Consider the following 26975-nt stretch of genomic DNA (forward strand, 5'->3'; position numbering starts at 1 on the left):
ATTACCGCCCCATCAGTCTACTCTCAATCATCAGCAAAGTGATGGAAGGTGTTGTCGACAGTGCCATTAAGTGGCACTTACTCACCAATAACCTACTCACTGATGCTCAGTTTAGGTTCTGCCAAGAACACTCGGCTCCAGACCTTATTACAGCCTTGGTCCAAACATGGACAAAGGAGCTGAGTTCCAGAGGTGAGGTGAAGTGAGAGTGACTGCCCTTGACATCAAGGCAGCATTTGACCGAGTGTGGCATCAAGGAGCCCTACTAAAATTGAAGTCAATGGGAATCAGGGGGAAAACTCTCCACTGGCTGGAGTCATACCTAGCACAAAGAAAGATGGTTGTGGTTGTTGGAGGCCAATCATCTCAGCACCAGGACATCGCTGCAGGAGTTCCTCAGGGCAGTGTCCTAGGCCCAGCCATCTTCAACTGCTTCATCAATGACCATCCCTCCATCATGTCAGAAGTGGGGATGTTCGCTGATGATTGCACAGTGTTCAGTTCCATTCGCAACTCCTCAGATAATGAAGCAGTTCCTGCCCGAATGCAGCAAGACTGGATGACATTCAGGCTTGGGCTGGTAAGTGGCAAGTAACAATCGCGCCACACAAGTGCCAGACACTGACAATCCCCAACAAGCGAGAGTCTAACCACCACCCCTTGACATTCAACGGCATTACCATTGCCAAATCCCCCACCATCAACATTCTGGGGGGGTCACCATTGACCAGAAACTTAACTGGACAAGCCACATAAATACTGTGGCTACAAGAGCAGGTCAGAGGCTGGGTATTCTGCGGCGAGAGTCTCACCTCCTGACTCCCCAAAGCCTTTCCACCATCTACAAGGCACAAGTCAGGAGTGTGATGGAATACTCTCCACTTGCCTGGATGAGTGCAGCTCAAGAAGCTCAACGCCATCCAGGACAAAGCAGCATGCTTGATTGGCACCCCATCCACCCTCTTAAACATTGACTCTCTCCACCACCAGTGCACCGTGGCTGCAGTGTGTGCCATTTACAAGATGCACTGCCGCAACTCGCCAAGGCTTCTTCGGCAGCACCACCCAATCCCGTGACCTCTACCACCTAGAAGGACAAGGGTAGCAGGTGCATGGGAACACCACCACCTGCAAGTTCCCCTCCAAGCTGCACACCATCCTGACTTGGAAGTATATCGCCGTACCTTCATTGTCGCTGGGAGTACCTTCACTACACAGACTGCAGCGGTTCAAGGCGGCGGCTCACCACCACCTTCTCAAGGGCAATTAGGGATGGGCAATAAATGCTGGCCTTGCCAGTGACGCCCACATCCCAGGAATTAATTTTTTTAAATTTGACACTCCACAAATATAAAATTTAGTTTTTCAGGGCCAGAACATTTGTTTAGCAGTCAATACACTGTTAAAAACCCAGTTACACCTATTCCAAAAAGTTTTAACATTTAATGGAGTATTTAACAGCGATATTAGCATGGAAAAGCCCAACTTTGTCATTTTCACTGATTGCTGGCTATTGGTGCGGGGTCAGGGGGATGGGTTCAAAGTGCAGCCTGTGTCGGAGCAGTGAATGACTGCCTGCAACTTCAGGACTTCCGTGTTTAGGTGCGCATGCGCTAAATCCTGAAGTTAAGAACATAAGAAATAGGAGCAGGAGTAGGCCAATCGGCCCCTCGAGCCTGCTCCGCCATTCAATAAGATCATGGCTGATCTGGTCCTAACCGCCAATCCACTATCACAGAACCATCTCCTGAATCTAACAGAATTAGACACACGAAATAGGAGCAGGATCAGGCTACACGGCCCCTGGGCCCTCTCCGCTACCCACAGGGCCATGACCGATCCGAACCTAGACTCATGTCCAAATTCCTGCCCGCTCCCCGTAACCCTTAATTCCCTTTACTTCTAGGAAACTGTCTATTTCTGTTTTAAATTTATGTAATGATGTAGCTTCTACAGCTTTTTGGGGCAGCATATTCCATGGACCTACCACCCTCTGAGTGAAGTAGTTCCTCCTCATCTCAGTTTTGAAAGAGCAGCCCCTTATTCTAAGACTATGCCCCCTAGTTCTAGTTTCACCCATCATCGGGAACATCTTCCCTGCATCCACCCGATCCAACCCCTTCACAATCTTATATGTTTCAATAAGATCGCCTCTCATTCTTCTGAACTCCAATGAGTAGAGTCCCAATCTACTCAACCTCTCCTCATATGTCCATCCCCTCATCCCCGGGATTAACCGAGTGAACCTTCTTTGTACTGACTCGAGAGCAAGTATGTCCTTTCTTAAGTATGGACACCAAAACTGTACGCAGTATTCCAGGTGCGGTCTCACCAATACCTCGTACAACTGAAGCAATACCTCTCTATTTTTATATTCTATCCCCCAGCAATGAAAGCCAACATTCCATTGGCCTTCTTAATCACTTGCTGCACCTGCATACTAACCTTTTGAGTTTCGTGCACCAGGACCCCCAGATCCCTTTGTACTTCAGTACTTTCCAGTTTCTTGCCATTAAGATAATAACTTGCTCTACGATTTTTCCTGCCAAAGTGCATAACCTCACACTTTCCAGTATTGTATTCCATCTGCCAAATCTCTGCCCACTTACTTAGCCTGTCTATGTCCCCTTGCAGGTTTTTTATGTCCTCCTCACTCACTACTTTCCCTCCCATCTTAGAATCATCTGCAAACTTTGATATGTTACACTCGGTCCCCTTCTCCAAATCGTTAATATAGATTGTAAAGAGTTGGGGACCCAGCACTGACCCCTGCGGAACACCACTACTTACTGATTGCCAGTCTGAGAATGAACCATTTATCCCAACTCTCTGCCTTCTGTTAGATAGCCAATCCTCTATCCATGCCAGAATATTACCCCCAATCCCGTGATTTTTTATCTTAAGCAATAATCTTTTGTGTGGCACCTTTCAGTTTCAGAGGGGTAATGACAGCGAACGCTGACAGTTCACCATCATTACCCACTGCAAATTCTGGGCCAATATATTTTTGTTAGGTCAGGGTATCAAGGGATATAGATCAAAGTCAGGTAAATGGAGTTGAGTTACAGATCAGCTATGATCTAATAGAATGAGGAGACAGGCTTGAGGGGCTGAAATGCACTGTGTAAATGCAAGATGTTGGTTGAGAGAGAAATGTTGGCTACACTAGGAGAACTCCCTACTCTTCACTGAGCAATGCCATGAATCATTTACATCCACATGAGCTGGCAGACAGGGCCTCGGTTTCATGTCTGATCCAAAAGACAACACCTCTGACAATGAAGCATTCATTCAATATTGCATTGATAAATGCTCGACCCTGTAATGGGACTTGAACCCATAACCCTGTAACTCAAGGGAGAATGCTACCAACTGAACCAAGCCAACAATATTAGAACTCAGTCTTGGCATTTGTCTTCAGCATCACTATCTCTCTAAAATAATTGTCAGTACAAGTCAGTAATTCAGAATTGACACTTCAATAGAGTTTGGCTCCTGGGAATCCAATAAAGTATCCACAAGAATTTTTACTTATACATTTAAGGTGCTGACAAATAAGGGTAAGCAGTTGCTTTTCTTTAGTACAAGCTCTTGTGGTACCTGAAGTATTATTTTATTCTGCTAAAACATATAGCTCAGCCAAAGATATTTTTCAGCTAAATCATAAATTAACATATGGGACATGGCAACAACTAACTCATTTTCTGTGTCTGAATGAGCAGAGAAGACAGTAAACATCCTTCAATCCACAGACTGTGCAAGTCTTCACGAAGTGTAAACAGCACTGGAATTTGAATTTTTCAGCTTGTATGCCTTGCCAAAGTCATCAATACCAATTTGATATTCATGAGTATATACTTGGGTTCTTTCAAAAATCAATGAATTACGACCACGACCAGATGCTTTCTACTGCCATCAATGTAAAGAACCTTAAAAGAATACCTTGTATCAAGATCGATTCCAGTAATCATGAAAAAAATAGCAGAAATAATCAAACTGCTTCCCAGATTCTTAAAGTATTTTAGAGCTCTGGCACACAATTCACTTATTAATTAACATATTACAACACTGCACTGAATTGTCTGTTAAGAATAAAGCGAATGTCTCTGTATCAGTATTTAGGCTACAATACAACAATGGTGCACATTGGCAACAGTGGCAAACAAGAATTGGCACAGTAAGTGAAGAGAGATGATTATACTGTAATGCAGTTGGAGAAATGGATACCAGAGATTTTAGAACTCTTAAAATGGGAGTAAATTAACTTGCACATAAAAAATGCAGTTCTCTCCCCTCATTTCCAACAGTTGAAACTGCATGTAGAAGGGCCAATTTAAGATCAGAACCAGTGATAACAATTAAAAGGGGGGGAAATTGTCGGTACTGTAGTACAGTAGTTTGTCCAATAGAGCCCATGTTCTAGGAAGAAAGCTTCCAAGATCACTTGGAAGCTACCACAACATAACAATAGTTCAATTCATCAACATAATAATATGAAAACATCAATAATGACTGGGATTGTTGGGCCTAATGTCCTTTTCCTGTAACTACATTTTCTTAATGTTCTAGTGAGACCAGCAAAAGATTTATACTTTTTGTTTCCTTTAAAATTAATTGTTTTTCTTGTAATAATATGCTTTAAAAAATGATTACAAGAATAAAAACTTTTCAAGATAATGAAAGGGTAATAGCAATCCCACTCAACAGTAGTTGCATCATTATCTAATGCAACATGGGTTTAGATGACAGGGCATCAAATTGTGAACACAGCAATTTCATATTAATGGTATTTTTTAAAGATTATTTTTGTTTCTTCCAGATGTTCTAAATTATATGTGTTTTTATAGGATACGAGAGTGAAATCACCCTTTTTTGTTGATTAATACCTTGTTTATCAAAGGGAGCTCAAACAGCTCAAGCTAAAACCTTTTTTGAGCCAGAAACAGCTCATAAAATTTTCTAGCAGCTGGACTTTGTTTAAGCAACTTTATTAATATTTTTATAGAAAAATAATAAAAATGTAATTTACTTTGCAATGCAAGCTAGGGCTTTTTTTAAAAAAAGCACTACTCCAAGTAAAAATGTTCAACGCAAAATGAGGTCCAGAACCAATCTGATCAAGTAACATTACATTTTAGTGATTTTAATTGCATTTTATAGCTGCATTAATCATTGATTTTGTAAAGGATGCTCTAATATACATGGGGCAATTATTATAACAATATACGGAACCATATATGATTGAGTGACAAAGTAGAGCTTGCATTAATTTCATAATGCATGGAGTGACAAAATTATAAGCCAAAATTTGACAAAGTTATTCATGACTTAAGCTGATTATCACAAAACTAAAAACAAGGTTACTTCTTACAGATACTGTTTCATGGACATATTTGAAATCATACCAAGGGGTGCACTGTTCAGCTCAGAAGATAGGACCCAAGACATGATTTTGACATGACAATTCTCTGGGCATAACTGAACATTTTCAGTTTAAACTGTTCTTTTAACTACACATTGGCCATGGCAATTTATTCTGGAAAATACACTAAAATGGCTAAAAACACCATTACTAATTTGATACATGATGTTTGATTAAGTATGATAAACAGGAACTTAATATCACAAACAAAACACTGTATAAGCTTAAATTGACATATACACGATCTGTCCTGAAAATATTTTAATCTAACTAGTGAACAATCTGGAATTGAGCAGCTCCACTGGGTTTTTCTTTCAGTAAACATGTTGTTTCCATCAGCACAGAGGCAGCTTTGGGTTTGGAGATATGGAAAGTGCTATCTAAGTTTTCATCCTCTACTTCATTTTTTTTTTTAAAAAAGCAATGTTCAAACATTCTGCAGAGATGAAAAAAACATTTTGATGTCAAAAACAACCATTTTCAGTATCTTTCTAAATTACTCACATTTCTTTGCCACTGTTTCTTCAATGGTTTCGCAATGATTAACTTATACTGATCAAGCAGTATAAAACAAACAAAAGTGGCTTATTGAGCAACCAATAACCACAGACAACAGTCCTAACATCAGCACCTGGAGTCTATTTCAAAGGACCTCCATTCACTAGGGATGCAGTATTAGTCAGTGGTAAAATAAAAATATTTGCAACATCAGTAGAACATGGCGAACACAGTATTAAACTTGCCAAGTTATTGGATATACCAGTTTCCATAGCTAAACTTTATTTTTACCTAATGCCTCTATGAGGCACTTTAGGATGTTTTTCCACATTAAAGGTAATATATAATGCAATTGTTGCTGTTGGATTTTCTTGTAAATGTCAAGACATTGTACCTAACAATTTTTATTGATAAAACATCTTTAAAGTAAGATATATCTCAAGGCATTTCACAGAAGGAGGAAAAACAGACACAGTTAGTATTGCTGTAGGCCTGGTGTACAAAAGCAGTTAAGTTCACTTGTAGGAACGTGGTTATTTTTCTTTACAATGGGATCAAAAACAAGCTTATCCATTAGTGCCAGAGACATTTTACTCCTAAACTTCCAGGACTTCTACTGATTTCACTAGGAACTAACTTGTAAAGTTTGAGAAAAGCTTAATTTTTATGTGCACATTTCCTTTTCTTATAATATTCAACCACTTTTGTACAGTAAATGTAAAAAAAAAAACACAGAACTAATGCCTTTTTGCACCAATTTTTACATGGTGAAGGCTTTGGAGGGGGTGCAGAAGAGATTTACTAGAATGGTTCCTGGGATGAGGGATTACAGTTACATGGATAGACTGGAGAAGCTGGGGTTGTTCTCCTTTGTGCAGAGAAGGCTCAGAGGAGATTTGATAGAGGTGTTTAAAATCATGAAGGGTTAAGATAGAGTAAATAAAGAGAAACTATTTCTGATAGCTGAAGGGTCGATAACCAGAGGGCACAAATTTAAGTTGATTGGCAAAAGAACCAGAGGCGACATGAGGAAAAACTTTTTTACGCAATGAGTGGTTAGGATTTAGAATGCACTGCCTGATAGGGTGGCGGATACAGATTCAATAGTAGCCTTCAAAAGGAAATTGGATAAATACGTGAGAGAGAAAAAATTGCAGGGATATGGGGAAAAAGTGGGGGTGTGGGATTAACTGGATTGCTCTTCGAAAGAGCCGGCTTGATGGGCAGAATGGCCTCCTCTGTGCTGTACTATTCTACGATTGCTATCAGATCTCTCCATTTCCCCCAATATCAGAATTTTAAAGAATGCTCTTCAAAAGCATCAAGCTCACAAAATAGCCAAGAGGTAAGCCAACTGACCCATGTTAGTTCATCCATCCAGAAACAGCCTCCAGTCCCTTAAACAATCATAGTATCCAGCTATGTTTTTTAATGGCTCCAGGGAGTTTTATCTCCATTACTTTACTTTGAAGTCCAAACCATTAATGATCACTCTACGTGTGAGGAGCTTCCTGATATCAGCCATACATTTGAATTTCAATACCTTTATAAGAACATAAGAAATAGGAGCAGGAGTAGGCCAATCGGCCCCTCGAGCCTGCTCCGCCATTCAATAAGATCATGGCTGATCTGATCCTAACTGCCAATCCACTATCACAGAACCATCTCCTGCATCTAACAGAATTAGACACACGAAATAGGAGCAGGATCAGGCTACACGGCCCCTGGGCCCGCTCCGCTACCCACAGGGCCATGACCGATCCGAACCTAGACTCATGTCCAAATTCCTGCCCGCTCCCCGTAACTCTTAATTCCCTTTACTTCTAGGAAACTGTCTATTTCTGTTTTAAATTTATGTAATGATGTAGCTTCTACAGCTTTTTGGGGCAGCATATTCCATGGACCTACCACCCTCTGAGTGAAGTAGTTCCTCCTCATCTCAGTTTTGAAAGAGCAGCCCCTTATTCTAAGACTATGCCCCCTAGTTCTAGTTTCACCCATCATCGGGAACATCTTCCCTGCATCCACCCGATCCAACCCCTTCACAATCTTATATGTTTCAATAAGATCGCCTCTCATTCTTCTGAACTCCAATGAGTAGAGTCCCAATCTACTCAACCTCTCCTCATATGTCCATCCCCTCATCCCCGGGATTAACCGAGTGAACCTTCTTTGTACTGACTCGAGAGCAAGTATGTCCTTTCTTAAGTATGGACACCAAAACTGTACACAGTATTCCAGGTGCGGTCTCACCAATACCTTGTACAACTGAAGCAATACCTCCCTATTTTTATATTCTATCCCCCTAGCAATGAAAGCCAACATTCCATTGGCCTTCTTAATCACTTGCTGCACCTGCATACTAACCTTTTGAGTTTCGTGCACCAGGACCCCCAGATCCCTTTGTACTTCAGTACTTTCCAGTTTCTTGCCATTAAGATAATAACTTGCTCTACGATTTTTCCTGCCAAAGTGCATAACCTCACACTTTCCAGTATTGTATTCCATCTGCCAAATCTCTGCCCACTTACTTAGCCTGTCTATGTCCCCTTGCAGGTTTTTTATGTCCTCCTCACTCACTACTTTCCCTCCCATCTTAGTATCATCTGCAAACTTTGATATGTTACACTCGGTCCCCTCCTCCAAATCGTTAATATAGATTGTAAAGAGTTGGGGACCCAGCACTGACCCCTGCGGTACACCACTAGTTACTGATTGCCAGTCTGAGAATGAACCATTTATCCCAACTCTCTGCCTTCTGTTAGATAGCCAATCCTCTATCCATGCCAGAATATTACCCCCAATCCCGTGATTTTTTATCTTAAGCAATAATCTTTTGTGTGGCACCTTGTCAAATGCCTTTTGGAAGTCTAAATACACTACGTCCACTGGTTCCCCTTATCATCTTATATACCTCCATAAGGTCCCCATATATATTACCTTTTTTCAAAGAGTCCAAGTTTCTCTTTTCTCATAGTTCAGTCAACTGACACTAAGGCCGCGATTTTATTTCAGGAGGCGGCTTGGAGTTGGGTTGTGTGGTGGGAGGGGATCGGACCTGCTGCCGGCTGGATCCGCTCCGGTTTTGACATTTTTATTCAATTGCCCTGTTAATTTCATTGGGGCGTGCTGGCCGGTCCAATGCCTGGGATCAGGTCTGTTAGCCACCTCTGATGACATCATTATTGCAGATGCTTTTAATGGTCCCATGCAGTCTCAGTCTTTCAGTTGTTGATTCTGATGGCTTGTGCATGTGTGAGAGCAAGAATGAGTGCTTCCAGAGGCAAGGCAGCTCCACGCTTCAATGAGGAAACCCTCCAAGCTCTTGATGAGGCAGTAAGAGGGCACAGGGAAATTCTCTTCCCTCCGGATGGCTGGAGGAAGCCTCCTCAGCATACCAAGGCAGCCTGGCTGTGCATTGCTGAGGAGGTTAGCGCAAGGTCCGTTTGTTCATGCACATGGATCCAGTGCAGGAAACACTTTAATGATCTTCTGTGATCATCAAAAGTGAGTATCCCATCACACTTACATTCAATCTGCTTCCCTTCTCTTCTCATCACCAGCACTCTGCTTTGTAAGCCTGCTCCTCCACATGCCACCTTACCCTTACTTCCCTTGTACCCTTACCTATCCATCTCTCTCTCTATAATGAATCACTTCACCATCCTGCCTATGCACCCCTCACACTCGCTCTCACTGTTATGCATTGACAACAACTAACAACGCACAGGGAGCTAGCTTCCTCTTGGCACCTCACTCCAGCTTTGTCTCCCTCTAGGCTTCTATGTTAGGGATCCTTCACACTCACTCCATCACTGTGGTTGAAACTCCGCTTGTGTCCCTCCTTGCAGGAAAAGATAGCCCACAATAAGAGGGAGAGAGCACAGACAGGAGGAGGCACACCAACCCTTGCATCATTGACAAGTGCTGAGGAGGCAGCGCACAAAATCTTCGGAGGTGGTGAGGATATGAAAGTGGACGATGGAGAGACGGGCGCACTAGACGAAGCCGGTGACAGAATAGTTTCATCCCTCTTATTTACATTTAATGATTGACTGCAATGTCATATGATGTTCATAGAGATTCTCTTTGTATGATCTGCACAAAAGGGTGTGTCTGCTGCATCAAAATCAGCTGTCTAACTCATGCCTTTACTCTCCCACAGGACCATCGAGCGCCCCCTCCCCACTGTCCAGGAGGAACAGCCAGACGACTCCTCAGAGGAACCTGCAGCCTCTGAGGGAGCAGAGTCACCAAGACTCAGCGCACCCGGCACCAGCGCAGATACACGCACCTCGGTGGGGCCCTCGCGACTTAAGAGTAGTGTTGTCACCTGGTATATCACAGCTCACAAGTGAGCATCAGCAGATGGTGGAGACAGTGACAGCAGTGGAGAGTACTCGTCGGAGGTCGCAGGACTCTCCTAGCTCTGCTCAGCTGCATGCAGACGCTGTGCCTCTGGGGCCACCCAGAAAGAGATCAGTTCAGGAACTCCAGGAACAAGTGCACGAGTCTCTGGAAGGGTTTGCCTTAAGGGTAAGTGCGAGTGTGCAAAGAATGGAGGAGTCTATCTCTAACATCAGCACTACCATTGTGGAAGCAATGGCACATGAACGTACCTCCATGGAGAGGATGGCAACCTCCATGGATCAGATGGCAACCTCCATAGAGAACATAAGTCACCAGAGTAACGAAAACATGGTGACTGTTCAAAATAGATTGTCATCTCTGGAGAGATGGGCAGCTATTGAGCAGAGACACCAGAGCTTCATGGACATCCTTGTTATGAGGACTGCCAGTACAGATACAGGTCCTCATGGCCCCCCTGATGTGCAGCAGGATGCTCTCCAGCCACTTGCTAGCACTGAAGTGCGGCTGACCCATGAGAGGGATGTTGGTGGCAGCCAACAAGGAAGTGTGGGCTCCTCTCCAAGTGCTCACACGACCATGCCACTGCGGAGACTTAGCTCAAAGACCCATTTTGCACAGCCAACTGAGATGGCCGTTTCAGCCCCTGCACAGCCGCAGGAAGAGCAGATTGTTGCAGAGCTCTCCCAGGCTCCCAAACCCAGAGGACGCCTGCCAAAGGCGTCTAAGCAGGCGCAGCATCCAAGTGAGCAAGGTGCCTCTACATCTGCTCAATCCACAGGGGAACCACCACGTAGAAGCACGTGTAAGAGGAAGATAAAGCACTGTCAGCTGTGGCTCAGTGGGTAGCACCCTCGCCTCTGAGTCAGAAGGTTGTGGGTTCAAATCCCACTCCAGGGACTTGAGCACATAAAGCTAGGCTGACACTCCAGTACAGTGCTGAGGGAGTGCTGTACTGTCGGAGCTGCCGTCTTTCAGAAGAGATGTTAAACCGAGGCCTCGTCTGCTCTCTCGGGTGGACGGAAAAGATCCCATGGCACTATTTCGAAGAAGAGTAGAGGAGTTATCCCCGGTGTCCTGGCCAATATTTATCGCTCAACCAACGTAACAAAACCAGATTATCTGGTCATTATCACATTGCTGCTTGTGGGACCTTGCTGTGCGCAAATTGGCTGCTGCGTTTCCCACATTACAACAGTGACTCCACTTCAAATAGTACTTCATTGGCTGTAAAGCACTTTGAGACGTCCGGTGGTCATGAAAGGTGCTATATAAATGCAAGGTTCGCTAGGTTGATTCCTGGGATGAAGGAGTTGACGTATGATGAAAGGTTGGGCCTATACTCATTGGAGTTTAGAAGAATGCGAGGTAATCTTATTGAAACATGTAAGATTCAGAGGGGGACTGACAGGGTGGTTGCTGAGAGGATGTTTCCCCTAGTGGGGGTATCTAGAACCAAGGGGCATATATTCAGAATAAGGGGTCACCTATTTAAGACGGAGATGAGGAGGAATTTCTTCTCTCAGAGGGTTGTGAATCTTTGGAATTCTCTACTCCAGAGAGCTGTGGAGGCGGAGTCATTGAATATATTCAAGGCGGGGATTGACAGACATTTGAACTACAAGGGAATCAAGGGGTATGGGGAGAGAGCGGGAAAGTGGTGTTGAGGCCAAGATTGGATCAGCCATGATCTTATTGAATGGCGGAGCAGGCTCGAGGGGCCGATTGGCCTGCTCCTGTTTCTTGTGTTCTTAAGTCTTTCTTTTCTTTTTTTTATTAGTCACAAGTAGCTCACTTTGGTGTATTGTCGTTATTTTACTACTTCTACTTAAGAGTTTGCATTGTGATCCTTTTGTCAATGTAGTAAACAATAGTGATGTCAAACAGTTGAATGTGTAGCCTATGTGTTATGGGAAATGGCAAATGTGCATTGAGGGCTCAGGGCAACTGGCATTTGTACTGATGATGGTGAAAGTGATAGGAAAGAACCGGTTATAGCAGAGATGATGTATGACGTTGGAGGAAGGTCGCCTACAGTTAGAGAGCCATATGGTAGCCACGTATGGTTGAAGAGTAAGCTTATGCGAATGTGGCACGGCAGAGTGCAACCCCTGCTTGATGGGCAGCAGTGAACTGGAGGGATGCTGCATTGGTCACAACAGGGCCCGCAAGGAGCGCCTCCTCCTCTTCTGCAGAGGAAGATCTGCGCTGAACCACGAGGCTGCTACTCCTCCGATTATGGCGACCAGGATGAGGACATAAATGGAGCCCGTAACGCTGGCAGATATCTCAGTCAAGGAATGGATGTTGTGAGCACTCAGACAAAGTGGCCAGAGGGTGTTCCAAGGAGCTGACACAGCAGATGGATTTCAGACTCTAACCTCAGAAGATTAGTTGAGCACCAAAATGTCTCCCAAACCTCAAGCCACTAAGTTGTGGCATGTGAAAGAATGAGACATTCATTGCAGGACCGCTTTAAAGCTGCTCGAGCAGCTGTCAACTATTGAGGTCCGAGGTGAACATGCCTCTATTCACCAGGCATGTTTTGATGAAGACAGGCTGCATCCTGAAAAAGCACGAAATTAGGATCTGCCCTTTAAAATAGGATTAAGCAGGCAGTTAACGACATGTTAACTGCCTTAACTACCTGTCCCACCGGTTCCCGTCGGGTCAGTTTGGGAGCGGCTGACCCGACACTCACAAAAATCCCGTGGGGGCGGGATGAAGGCGGGTTGGCAGTCTGAAGCCTTTTTTTCTGATTTTCGCTGCCGACCCACCTCCTCAGGGCTATTAAAATCAAGCCCTAAGATTCAGGCCTATTCTGCACCTCTTCCAAAGCATAAATATCTTAGTGGTCAGAAATGCAGATAGTACTCAAGGTACTGTCTAACCAGGACATTGTACAGATTTTTAGCAAATTTTCATCTTCCTTGTACACCACTATTTTAGCAATATATTTCAGCATTCTGGTTGCTTTGTTGACTGCTGCTCTGCACTAATTGGACATCTCCAGTGTCAAATCTACTAATACTAGATCAGTTTCAACTTTACCTTTAGCTATGTTAACAACATTCATCAATGTCTGTATATTACCCATCTTTTCTTCCTATGTGCATTATACACTTGTTCATATTAAACTCTGTCCACAACTGTTCCACTGAATTACATATTTTATCCAACTCATTTGTATGTTCCTAACTTCTCTCTCAAATTCAAATGCCCCCTCATCCCCCCAACTTTCTAGCTCAGTATCATCTGTGAATTTCTCCAGTTTGCCTTCTGGATCCAAGTTGCTAATGTAAATTAAAAATAGTAAGGGCCCCAACATCGATCCCTGGAACACTTTCCTCCCCCCCCACCGCACCCCTATCCAACATTACTTCCCTAATAAGACTGTATAGCTTCCTTCCCTTATCCAATTTTCTTTTATCCATTCCCAGGTTTTATCTTGAATCCCTGCTTTAAGTTTAAGCAGCAGCCTTTCATGTGGAAACTTGGCAAAAGCTTTTTGGAAGTCTAGCTACGATCAAGTCATATGACATTACATTGTCTACTTGTGAGCTCACTTCTTCAAAAAAGCCAAGGAGGTTGTTCAGTCAGGATTTTCGCCTTCTGAATCCACGTTGGCTACTATTTATTAGATTATCATCATACATGCAGTCCTTAAGTTTACACCCGATCGTTGGCTCCATTACTTACACAGTTTTGATGCGTGACTGATATATCTGTAGTCTGTTTCAGCACCTTCTTTGAAAAAAGATACCTTGGTATTTATCTACTCCCTTATAATGAGGGTCAACATTTCAAAATGTCATTCCTCAAATCCCTCAGTAACCTAGGATTGTTTTGAGCCCTTTTTAGCCTACTACCACCTCACTGTTATTTATGTGACGTCATTAATTCTACTTATATTACCACCAATTATGGAAGTATGCTGCTTATGTCTTCCCTAGTAAATATATGGAGAAGTAATCATTTGGCATATTAACTGTTTTAAGTTTAGGATTGTCACCTTGTCTCTGACCACTCTCTTACTGTTACAGTACTGAAGGGCGCCATGATCTCCATTCTCTGCATGTTATCTGGGTAGTTACCATCAAGTCAAGTTTTGCAGTGTCTTGGCTGACCCACTGAGTCATGAAGCCTTTACGCTTTAAATTTATTAAATCAAATTTAACCATTTGAGCGATCCTAATTTATAGTTAGTTGGTTCAAGTGCCCCTTTAAAATAATCTTTCTCTTTTCATATACCCTTTTTTATCCCTGCATAAGTTAAATAAAAATACCTCTTCCAATGACCTGGTGGTCTGTCTTTTTCACATGAAAAATCCTCAACCAGAGTAGTTTGCCAAACAGCTTTCCACCTCCTACTGGATTAACCTCTAACTTACAGCAGTCATCATGGGTGACTTTAATCTACATATAGTGTGGAGATGCCGGTGTTGGACTGGGGTGGACAAATGTAAGAAATCACACAACACCAGGCTATAGTCCAACAGCTTTATTTGAAATCACAAGCTTTCGGAGCGCTGCACTTCACCTGATGAAGGAGCAGCGCTCCGAAAGCTTGTGATTTCAAATAAAGCTGTTGGACTATAACCTGGTGTTGTGTGATTTCTTACATTAATCTACACATAGATTGGGCTAACCAAATTAGTAACAATACTGTGGAGGAGGAATTCCTGGAGTGTTTATGGGATGGTTTCCTGGACCAATATGTCGAGGAACCAACCAGAGATCAGGCCATCTGAGACTGGGTATTATGTAACGAGAAAGGATTAATTAGCAATCTTGTTGTACGAGGCCCCTTGGGTCGGAGCGATCATAATATGATCGAGTTCTTCATTAAGATGGAGAATGAAGTAGTCGACTCAGAGACTAGGGTCCTAAATTTAAATAAAGGAAACTACGATGGTCTGAGGCGCGAGGATTGATTGGGGAATGTCACTCAAAGGGTTGACGGTGGATAGGCAATGGCAAACGTTCAAAGACCGCATGGATGAACTACAGAATTTGTTCATCCCAGTTTGGCATAAAAATAAAACAAAAAAGGTGACTCAACCGTGGCTAACAAGGGAAATTAGGGGTAGCATAAGATCCAAGGAGAGGACATATAAATTGGCCAGAAAAAGCAGTAATCCTGAGGTAACAACAGAAAATGCTGGAAAAACTCAGCAGGTCAGGCAACATCCGTGGACAGAAATTTGAGTTGACGTTTCGGGTCGAACCCTTCTTCAAAACTGGAAAGAAAAGATAGATCGGAGGCAGGGCTGCGATCGGACAAAAGAATAAAAGAAACAATCCTGAGGATTGGGAGCAGTTTAGGATTCAACAAAGGAGGACAAAGGGATTAATTAAGAAAGGGAAAATAGAATGAGAGTAAGCTTGCAGGGAACATAAAAACTGACTGTAAAAGCTTTTATAGATATGTGAAGAGAAAAAGATTGGTGAAGTCAAGCGTAGGTCCCTTGCAGTCAGAATAAGGGGAATTAATAATGGGGAACAAAGAAATGGCTGACCAATTAAATACATATTTTGGTTCTGTCTTCACAAAGGAGGACACAAATAACCTCCCGGAGATGTCGGGGAACATAGGGTCTGATGAAAGGGAGGAACTGAAAGAAATCAGTATTTGTAGGGAAATGGTGTTAGGGAAATTGATGGGATTGAAGGCCAATAAATCCCCAGGGCCTGATAATCTACATCCTAGGTTACTTAAGGAAGTGGCCCTAGAAATAGTTGATGCTTTGCTGATCATCTTCCAGCATTCGATGGAATCTGGAACAGTACCCATGGATTGGAGGGTAGTTAATGTTACCCCACTATTCAAAAAAGGTGGTAGAGGGAAAATGGGGAATTACAGACCAGTAAGCCTGACATCGGTAGTGGGGAAAATGCTAGAGTCCATTATAAAAGATGTAATGGCAGAGCACTTGGAAAACAGTGACAGGATCGGACAAAGTCAACATGGATTTACAAAAGGTAAATCGTGCTTGACTAATCTACTGGAATTTTTTGAGGATGTAACTGGTAAAATAGATAAGGGGGAACCAGTTGATGTGGTGTATTTGGATTTTCAGAAGGCTTTCGAGAAGGTCCCGCATAAGAGATTAGCATGTAAAGTTAAGGCACATGGGATTGGGGGCAAGGTATTGACTTGGATAGAGAACTGGTTGGCAGACAGAAAGCAAAGAGTTGGAATAAAGGGGTCTTTTTCCAAGTGGCAGGCAGTGACTAGTGGGGTACCACAGGGATCGGTCCTTGGACCCCAGCTATTCACAATATATATTAATGATCTAGATGAGGGAACTAGATGTAATATCTCCAAATTTGCAGACGACACAAAGCTGGGCGGGTGTGTGTGCTGTGAGGAGGATGCCGAGAAACTCCAGGATGATTTGGACAGGTTTTGTGATCGGGCAAAAGCATGGCAGATGCAATATAATGTGGATAAATGTGAGGTGATCCACTTTGGTGGCAAAAACAGGAAGGCAGATTATTATCTGAATGGCAATAGATTGGGAGAAGGGGAAGTGCAACGAGACCTGGGTGTCCTTGTGCACCAGTCGCTGAAGGTAAGCATGCAGGTGCAGCAGGCGGTTAAGAAGGCAAATGGCATGTTGGCCTTCGTAGCGAGAGGGTTTGAGTACAGGAACAAGGATGTCTTGCTGCAGTTATACAGGGCCTTGGTGAGACCACATCTTGAGTATTGTGTGCAGTTTTGGTCACCTTATCTGAGGAAGGATGTTCTTGCCATGGAAGGAGTTCAGTGAAGATTCACCAGGCTGATACCTGGGATGGCAGGAATGACGTATGAGGAGAGATTGGGTCGATTGGGCTTGTACTCGCTGGAGTTTAGAAGAATGAGAGGGGATCTCATTGAAACTTATAAAGTTCTGACAGGACTGGACAGACTAGATGCAGGAAGGATGTTCCCGATGGTCGGGGAGTCCAGAACCAGGGGTCACAGTCTAAGGATAAGGGGTAGGCCATTTAGGACAGAAATGAGGAGGAATTTCTTCACCCAGAGAGCGGTGAACCTGTGGAATTCTCTACCACAGAAGGCAGTAGAGGCCAATACATTAAATATATTCAAGAAGGAGTTGGATATATTTCTTACGGCTAAGGGGATCAAGGGGTATGGGGAGAAAGCAGGGACAGGGTACTGAATTTGGATGATCAGCCATGATCGCATTGAATGGTGGAGCAGGCTTGAGGGGCCGAATGGCCTACTCCTATCTTCTATGTTTCTATGTATCCAAGACATGTATTGCTACACCATCTAACTTTTCTCTCTTCATATTTCCTGAATATTCAATAGCCATCCATGTTGTTTTCATTATATAAATCTTAAAGGATTAAGCTTTTGAGTACAGAACCACTTTAGCAGCTTTCAAAGAAATTGCACATTTTCCATCACAAAGTGTCTGTAAAAAAAATTGTGAGTAAAGGCAACAAGAAATCTGTATCTGCACAATTGAGGGACAATTATTTTTCTTAACAGTAGCTGACTGGAAACTGACATTGTGTTACTGAAGGAGAGGGAGAAGACAGAGAGGTGTTGAGATTGCTACATCAGAATTTCAGATTGGGATGGAGAACTGAGCACAGGCAATTGCACCATGCAAGCTTGCCCAGCCAAGCAAGTGTGAAGGTGGCTTATTTGCTCCCATTCTTCTTTCAATGTGGAACTGGAAGCTAAGAATTACAGCAACTTTTCCCTTTCTTTCCTCCATGTGGAGAAATATCTGGGATCTGCTTAGTGCCATTCAAACAACTGGACGCTTAGCATATGGGGAAATTACAGGTACAAACCCATGTCATACCAATGGAACACAGCAAATTGTTATACCAAATCAGTAAATCACTTTTGTGTGATACAAAAATGATCACCACACTTTTCTAATTATATTTATAACAAACTAAAACATTGGTGCTATTTTACAAAAGTAAACTTTTTATAAAACATTAAAATGGTGCTGCAATTCTCAAAATTAAAGCTGGTTATATAATAAAGCTGGTCTTTAGGTTTATGAGCTGTGCGAATACAATGCCATTGCCTCTTGAAGACATTGGTTCATGTGGTACAAAGAAACATCATTCTTACCTTCATTCAGCATGTCTGAAATATCTGCTTGGTATCGCGTGCCTACTCGTATTTCTCCTTTGTCTGCTAGGAGTGTTTTCTGTGAGGGATCATACACCAAGGAGTAGAAAAAACCATCCTACACAACAGAAAATAAGTATTTGAAAACGACTATATAAAAATTGCTAGCCAAATATATAAAGAACACAAAAAAATCATAAAATTGTCACCAAGGTTACATTAAATTTCACTTCCCACAGAATGGCAGAGGATGCATATTATAAAGATGCATTGTTGCCCTACATTTGATTGGTCATTCACAAATATCGACACCTTCACAATAAGCAATGGATAATCTATAAGTTTAAACCAAATTCTAGAGCCATGTTCAGCCTCAGAATGCACAGACTCCATGGAGTTGCCCTTTTTACACTTTCACCTGTCACTCTGACATTTTACATATGTTCATTACAGACGATGGACATTCATAAAGAACTGGCAGTCAGACTATACAATGGACCAAAGTAAAAGAGCTATTACTGTAGTTGGAGTGGATATGAATGGCAGAAAGATACTATCTCAAAGCTGCCGCTGAACTGTAGAATCCCTACTATAGGGATTTGTTAATGCAGGATTGAACCATGCAGAATATTAATCGAATCTATGGTGTCCATTCCCCTTGAAGGACTTCTAAACCTCCATAAGAGGCATCTCCACTCCATAAGAGAGTATCAGGTACTAGAGGAAACCAGTGGTATAAATTGCTGAAAATATTATATCACAACATAAATAACATGTTAGTAGGTGAACAAGTATAGAAAATACAGAAATCTGTTGCGATGGACAGAAATCTGATACCGTCAAGGCTCCCTGGACACCTTCAAATCCAAGGATTCCAATTTGAAAATCTATGGTTAGGCACTGTTGAACATAATTGTATTGAGTAGTTATTCATTATAATTTCCAATGCCTCAGAGTTCCTACTTCTCCACATGCTGAGTGGAGTTGAGATGTTTGCCCCTTGCTCCCATTTCATTGGCAGGTTATAAGAACATAAGAAGTAAGAGCAGGAGTAGGCCATACGGTCCCTTGAGCCTGCTCCGCCATTTAATATCATGGCTGATCAGCGAGCTCAACTCCTCTTTCCCGCCCGATCTCCATATCCCTTAATTCCACTAGAGTCAAAAAATCTAACTCAACCTTGAATATACTCAATGCCTCAGCATCCACAGCCCTCTGGGGCAGAGAATTCCAAAGACTCTCAACCCTGAGTGAAGAAATTCCTCCTCATCTTAGTCTTAAATGGCCTATCCCTTATCCTGAGACTATGCTCCCTCGTTCTAGACACTCCAGCCAGGGGAAACAACCTCTCAGCATCTACCCTGTCAATCCCCTTCAGAATCTTGTATGTTTCAATAAGATCACCTCTCATTCTTCTAAACTCCAGAGAGTATAGGCCCATTCTACACAATCTCTTATCATAGGACAGCCCTCTCATCTCAGAAATCAATCTAGTGAACCTTCGTTGCACTGCCTCCAAGGCAAGTATATCCTTCCTTAGATAAGGAGACCAAAACTGTGCACAGTACTCCAGATGTGGTCTCACCAAGGCCTTGTACAATTGTAGCAAGACTTCCCTACTCCTATACTCCAACCCCCTTGCAATAAAGGCCAACATGCCATTTGCCTTCCTTATTGCTTGCTGTACCTGCATGTTAGTTTGCTGTTTTTCTTGCACGGACACCCAAATCTCTCTGAACACCAACATTTGAAAGTTTCTCACCATTTAAAAAATATTCTGTTTTTCTATTCTTCCTACCAAAGTGAATGACCTCACATTTCCCTACATTATACTCCATCTGCCACCTTACTGCCCACTTACTTAGTCTATCTATATCCCTTTGCATACATAAGAAATAGGAGCAAGAGTAGGCCACTCAGCCCTTCGAGCCTGCTCCATAATTCAAGGAGATCATGGCTGCTCTTCTGCCTCAACTCCATTCTCCAGCCCTATCGCCATATCCCTTGATGCTCTTACTAGTCAGAAATCTATCAGCTTCTGTTTTGAATATACCCACTTCTGTTTTGAATATACCCAATGACTGAGCCTCCACAGCCCTCTGGGGTAGAGAATTCCAAAGATTCGCCACCCTCTGTGTGAAGAAATTTCTTCTCATCTCAGTCCTGAATGGCCTACCCTTTATCCTGAGGCTGTGGCCCCTGGTGCTAGACTCCCCAGCCAAGGGAAACATTCTCCCAGCATCCACCCTATCAAGCCATGTAATAATTTTGTATGCTTCAATGAGATCCCCCCTCATTCTTCTGAATTCAAGAGAATACAGGCCTAGTTTACTCAATCTCTTCTCATACGACAGTCCCGCCATCCCAGGAATCAATTTTGTGAACCTTTGTTGCACTCCCTCTATGGCAAGTATATCCTTCCTTAGGTAAGGAGACCAAAATTGTACACAATACTCCAGGTGTGGTCTCACCAAGGCCCTATATAATTGGAGTAAGACTTCTTTACTCCTATACTCAAATCCCCTTGTAATGAAGGCCAGCATACCACTTGCCTTCCTAATGGCTTGCTGCACCTGCACATTCACTTTCAGTGACTCATGTACAAGGACACCCAGATCCCTTTGAGCATCTGCATTCCCCAATCTTTCATCATTTAGGAAATACTCTGCCTTTCTGTTTTTTCTACCAAAGTAGATAACTTCACATTTATCCACATTATAATCCATCTGCCATGTTCTCGCCCACTCACTGAGCCTGTCGTGATCCCCTTGAAGCCTCTTCACATCCTCTTCGCAACTGACCTAGCTTTGTGTCATCAGCAAATTTGGAAATGTTACATTTAGTCCCCTCATCCAAATCATTGATATAGATTGTGAATAGCTGGAAGATGACAACCAATGCGTCCACTATCCCAATGGCCATCTCTTTCAAAACCCTAGGATGTAGGTCATCCGATCCTTTAAATTTATCGACTTTTAGTCCCATTAATTTTGCTAGTACTGTTTTTTTACTAGTAATAATTTCTTTAAGTTCCTCATTCTCGCCACACCCTTGGTTTTCCTGTATTTCTGGGAGGTTTTTTGTGTCTTCCTCCATGAAGACAAAAACAAAGTATTTATTTAATTTCTCTACCATTTCCTCATTCGCCATTATAAATTCTCCCGCCTTTGACTGTAAAGGACCTACATTTACCTTTGCCAGTCTTTTCCTTCTCACATACCTATAGATGCTTTTACAATCCGTTTTTATATTGTTCGCTAGTTTGTGCTCATATTCCATTTTCCCTTTCTTTATCAATTTCTTGGTCCCCCTTTGCTGATTTCTAAAAAGATTCCAATCCTCAAGCTGACTGCTTTTTCTGGCAACTTTATAAGCTTCCTCCTTTGACTTAATACTAGCTTTGATTTCTTTTGTTAGCCATGGTTGGATCACTTTTCCTTTTGGGTTTTTATGCCCTAGAGGAATATATGTTTGTTGCAAATTATGCATTATTTCCTTGAATGTTAGCCATTGTATGTCCACCTTCATACCTTTTAGTGTAGTCTCCCAATCTACCATGGCCAACTTGTCCCTCATACCCTTGTAGTTTCCTCTGTTTAGATTGAAGACCTTAGTTTCAGATTGGACTACATCACTCTCAAACTTAATGTAAACTTCAATCATATTATGGTCACTTGTCCCTAAAGGCCCCTTTACCACAAGATTATTGATTAGCCCTTTCTCATTACACAGTACCAGATCCAGAATAGCCTGTTCCCTGGTTGGTTCCTCCACATACTGATCCAGGAAACCATCTCGCATGCATTCCAAGAATTTGTCCTCCACACCATTAGTGGTAGCTTGATACCACTTCCTTAACAATGGATTCCAGCATTTTCCCCCGACAACTGATGTCAGGCTAACTGGCCTGTAGTTCCCTGGTATTTTTCTCCCTCCTTATTTGAATAGTGTTGTTACATTTGCGACCTTCCAATCCGCTGGAACCATTCTAGAATCTAGGGAATTTTGGAAGATCAAAACCAATGCATCCACTATCTCTTCAGCCACCTCTTTTAGAACCCTAGGATGTAGGCTGTCAGATCCAGGGGATTTGTCGGCTTTTAGTCCCATTGGTTTCTCTAGTACTTCATCTCTACTTATATTAATTACGTTAAGTTCCTCACCCTCATTAGACCCTTGGTCCCCCACCATTTTTGGTATGCCACCACCACAATGTGCCCAGTCAACATATTCAGTAACCAAGTAGTCAACTACTTTCTCAGAAATCCCTTCCCTTAAGAAGTTGTGGACAGACTGACAGCCACCCAATAATAAATGGACTTAGGGGTTCCTTGAGAGTCAGGAAACCAACTAACCTCCCAAGTAGTTAGGGTGGGCTTCAGGATGGTCAGGATGAGATATGCATGATCTGCCAATCGCCACTGAAACATTCCCACTAACAGGCTTCTTTGCATTCTGGAACAGTAGGGTGCTGAGGTATGAGAAATTATGACACCAAAGACAAAAGGAGTAAATCTCTTTATACACCTGGACTTTGTGGAGTAGCCAGACTTCTGCACAGAAACAGTCTCAAGGAATCAGAGCCAAGCTACCTGGACTGACTCCCAGACTAAGCTCAGCAAGAAAGGTGTAAGACTACAACAGAGCCTCTCCATAGTGGATGATCATGTAGATCTAAATCAGTGTGAGTTACTCTTTATTCTCTCAGTGTTTCTAGATCTCCTAGGTTGACTGGGTAAGGGATCAAAGACAGGGGAGGAGCTGCATAAGTGACATGGCAACACAAATAACTGCATATGACTGAATACACTGTCCAGCATACCATGTATACTCACAAACAGGACAAGAGATTTATTGCACTGATAGTTGGTGGGGGAGGGGGGAAGAATTGTCTTGTACATTAAGTCACTGCGGTGGACGTTACCACAGCTTACTCTGGGGGAGTGCACTAACCTCATCCTGACCCAGTCCTGCTCTCCAGGTAGATGTAAACGATCCCATGGCACTATCTAAAGAGCAACAGAGTTCTACCGGTGTCCTGGCCAATATTTATCCTTCAATCATCACCATTAAAATGGATTATCTCGTCATTTATTTAATTGCTGTTTGTGGGACCTTGCTGCACACAAATTTGCTGGCATTTCTCTACATTACAACAGTGACCAGATTTCAAAAAGTACTTCATTGGGACGTCCTGAAGTCATGAAACTTGCTATATAAATGAGAATTCTCTTCCTTTCCACCATTCTGGGAAGCACAGTGACTGATGGGGCTGGCCCTAGAGTGCAACAAATCTACTGCTGTTTGAAGGGAGGTATGCTCCAGTCATTGAAAGATTTTTTTAAGAAGTTACTCACAATGAAAGAGGCAATTGTGTGTGTTGAAAATGTTGACCCACATCTTCTATACAGGGTCCCAGTTTTGTTTCCAATATGTAGTGGCTGGAAAATGGGTCAACATTTACATGGGCTGCCTTATACATGAGTATACGTGGTAGCATCCAATGCGTGTGTTGGCCAGTACAGGAAACTTTTTTTTATCCGGCACGGACGGGACCGACGTGGTGTCGGTTCATCAAAAATTCCGGATAACCGAACACTATAGTAAAAGATAGGGAGAGCTGACAGCTCCGTATAAAGCAACAAACCCTGTTGCTTAGCAACAACTGTAGAACAATGGCCTCAAGTTTCAAGCGTCTCTGTAGCTTAGCAACAGCTGCAGCCACACCCTTGCACAGCACAGATGGTAGAAGGCAAATACAAATGAAGTAAAACCTACTCCTGAATTTTGCTGGTTAACCGAGATTTCCGGTTATTTAGGTGCCGGTAAATTGAAAGTTGTTGTACTGCTATGCATTTCGCCCATAATGGGAAATTACTGAACATTTGTACCAGTGTGACCTTTGCTATTATGAGACACTGAGTGTCAACATTGTTAAAATGATATACGTCTGTGTATGTGGTCATAGTCAAGGCAATCCACAGATGTCTCTGAGGCTATGGTAGAGCAGCAGAGCAGTTCTGTTAATAAGGGTGTGCATGAACAGAGAGACCTGGGGGTGTACATACACAAGTCTTTGAAGGTAGCACGACAAATTGAGAAGGCTGTTAAAAAGGCTTTATAAATCGAGGCATAGAGCAGGGGGTCCGGAAGGTTTCAAAGGGTCCGCCATTAAAAAAAATCCTGGCAATTATTTAAGTTTTTAAAAAAATCTGATTTAAAAAAAGAAAAATACACCGTCATGTAAAGGTGAAATCGAGCTGAGCAAACTGGCGGCTCTGGCCCCGACTCGGACCTCTGTTTTCCCTCCTCCCGAACATCTGTGCAATGTCGGCAGCAGCTGCCTCAGAGCCCAGGGACCCCCGCTTGCTGAGAAGGGAGAGGCGCTGGTCGCTGGGCGCAGATCCCTCGTCTTGAGCTCTCCATCCTCCGCTTCCCAATTGCCAAGTCCCACTGTATACTTTGTTCCCCGGCCGACATTTGTCCTAACACCACACTGCGTGGGTTGTTGCTCCCCCTTCCCAATTGGAGCAGTTACTCTTCTACTTTCACTCCCTCGCTCCCTGAATCCTCTCACTGCCACAGGTCACCAGCGCCAACTGTAACCCATTCAGTTCAAGTGTCCCGCAATTATTGATAGCAGCCAATAGCTGCTCTGCATACGGGTACGTCAGTTTCACTTCAGATTTGAATTTTTTCTGCCCTATTTTTGTTATTCGCAGCGTCACAATTGTCAATCAAATTAAGAAGGGGCAAGGAAATAGGTGGCAACTGCAAAGAGGAAAGGAGCTGCTAGGGTCAAACAGCGAGTCTCTGTCTTTGTGGAGGAAGAAGAGTGGAATATGTCAACATTCGGAAACTATTAGGACTGACACTTATTACCAGCAAAACTCATTTAAACATTCTGCAATTTCTCTCCTGCTGTCTTCAAAGTGTTGACTCACACTGTAGCATAGTTACAAGGGTGCTGGCTAGCTTTTGGTGCCTAACCTCAGTCATTCTTCACCTGCGAACCTATACCTCCAGTGTTAGCAGTCTTGCTCTACCAAGGAGGGCATCACAGGCAAACCTGATTGTTCACACCCTATGTTGGCCTGCAGCTAGGACTTCAACCTTCCAGGATTGTCCTGGAGTCACCAGGAATAAAACATTCATCTGGACGCTGCTGTGAGAAATTTGCGAGAAAAATCGTGCAGCTTAAAAAAAGTTTTTTTCATTTTCATTATACACTTTCGCTTATTAGTTAAAAAAATATTGGAGATGGGAGTAAAAGGCTGTTTGACTGACAATCAAGCAGAGAACCGGGACCGGTTGATGTGCCGGGAACAGTCGGTGAGGGAGTTGGGATCTGTGGGGGAAAGTGGGAGACTGATTCAAGTGACTGGGGTTCATATGGTGGGAAAGAGAGCGTGGGATGGGTGTAAGGACCAGTATTTTCTCCAGTGCCGGGATAGCAGCAGCAGCAGTAACATGGCGAGTGAGAGCGGCGAAGAGAATTCTTATACAGAAAAAATACTTCTGTTGTGCTACAGGGGGTCCGTGGAATTTTTATAACACAGGAGGAGGGCCTCGGAAGCAAAAAGTTTGAGAACCCCTGGCATAGAGTACAAACACAAGGAAGTTATGCTGAACCTTTATAAAACACTGGTTAGGCTCCAGCTGGAGTATTGTGGCTAAGTCTGGGCAGCGCACTTTTGGAAAGATGTCAAGGCCTTCGCGAGGGTGCAGCGGAGATTTACCAGAATGGTATCAAGGATGAAGGACTTCAGTTACAAGGAGAGACTAGAGAAGCTGGGATTGCTCTCCTGTTAGCAGAGAAGGTTATGGGGAGATTTGATACAGGCATTCAAAATCATGAATGGCTTTGATAAGAGTAAATAAAGAGAAACTGTTTCCAGTGGCAGAAGGGTCGATAATCAAAGGACACAAATTTAAGGTGATGGGCAAAAGAACCATAGGCGACATGTGGAAACATTTTTTTTATGCAGCGAGTTGTTGTGATCTGGAATTCACTGCCTGAAAGGGTGGTAGAAGCAGATTCAATAGTAACTTTCAAAAAGGGAATTGGATAAATACTTGAAGGGAATAAAATTACAGGGCTATGGGGAAAAGAGCAGGGAGTGGGACTAATTAGATAGCTTTTTCAAAGAGCCGGCACAGGCACAATGAGCCGAATGGCCTCCTTCTAATGGGTTTAAAAGCCAACAAATCTCCTGGACCAGACGGCCTACATCCTAGGGTTCTAAAAGAGGTGGCTGCAGAGATAGTGGATGCATTGGTTTTGATCTTCCAAATTTCCCTAGATCCTAGAACGGCCCTAGTGGATTGGAAGGTAGCAAATGTAACACCGCTATTCAAGAAAGGAAGGAGAAAGAAAACAGGGAACGACAGGCCAGTTAGCCTGACATCAGTCATCGGGAAAATGCTGGAATCCAGTGTTAAGGAAGTGGTATCAGGGCACTTAGAAAATCATAACATGATTAGGCAGAGTCAACATGGTTTTATGAAAGGGAAATCGTGTTTGACAAATTTACTAGTTTTTTGAGGATGTAACTAGCAGGGTAGATAAACAGGAACCAG

General features: G+C 43.0%; 1 protein-coding gene across 5 annotated transcripts in view; it reads right to left on the reverse strand.

Annotated features, from left to right (window-relative positions):
* The window catches only part of mta3 (metastasis associated 1 family, member 3), a 383768-nt gene that overhangs the window by 237541 nt on the left and 119252 nt on the right, over nucleotides 1-26975 (reverse strand). For all 5 annotated transcript variants that reach the window (XR_015076459.1, XR_015076457.1, XM_085980730.1 and 2 more), the window contains exon 6: nucleotides 18396-18513. Coding sequence is in view for 3 of the 5 variants with exons in the window: in XM_085980730.1 (XP_085836856.1) it covers nucleotides 18396-18513 (118 nt within the window). In the remaining 2 variants the exon portion in view is untranslated. The remainder of the gene's footprint in view (nucleotides 1-18395; nucleotides 18514-26975) is intronic.

The sequence above is a fragment of the Somniosus microcephalus genome, chromosome 3, assembly GCF_052327205.1.
Source record: "Somniosus microcephalus isolate GS21.2 chromosome 3, FLI_Smic_1.0, whole genome shotgun sequence".
In the NCBI taxonomy this organism is placed as follows: Eukaryota; Metazoa; Chordata; class Chondrichthyes; order Squaliformes; family Somniosidae; genus Somniosus; species Somniosus microcephalus.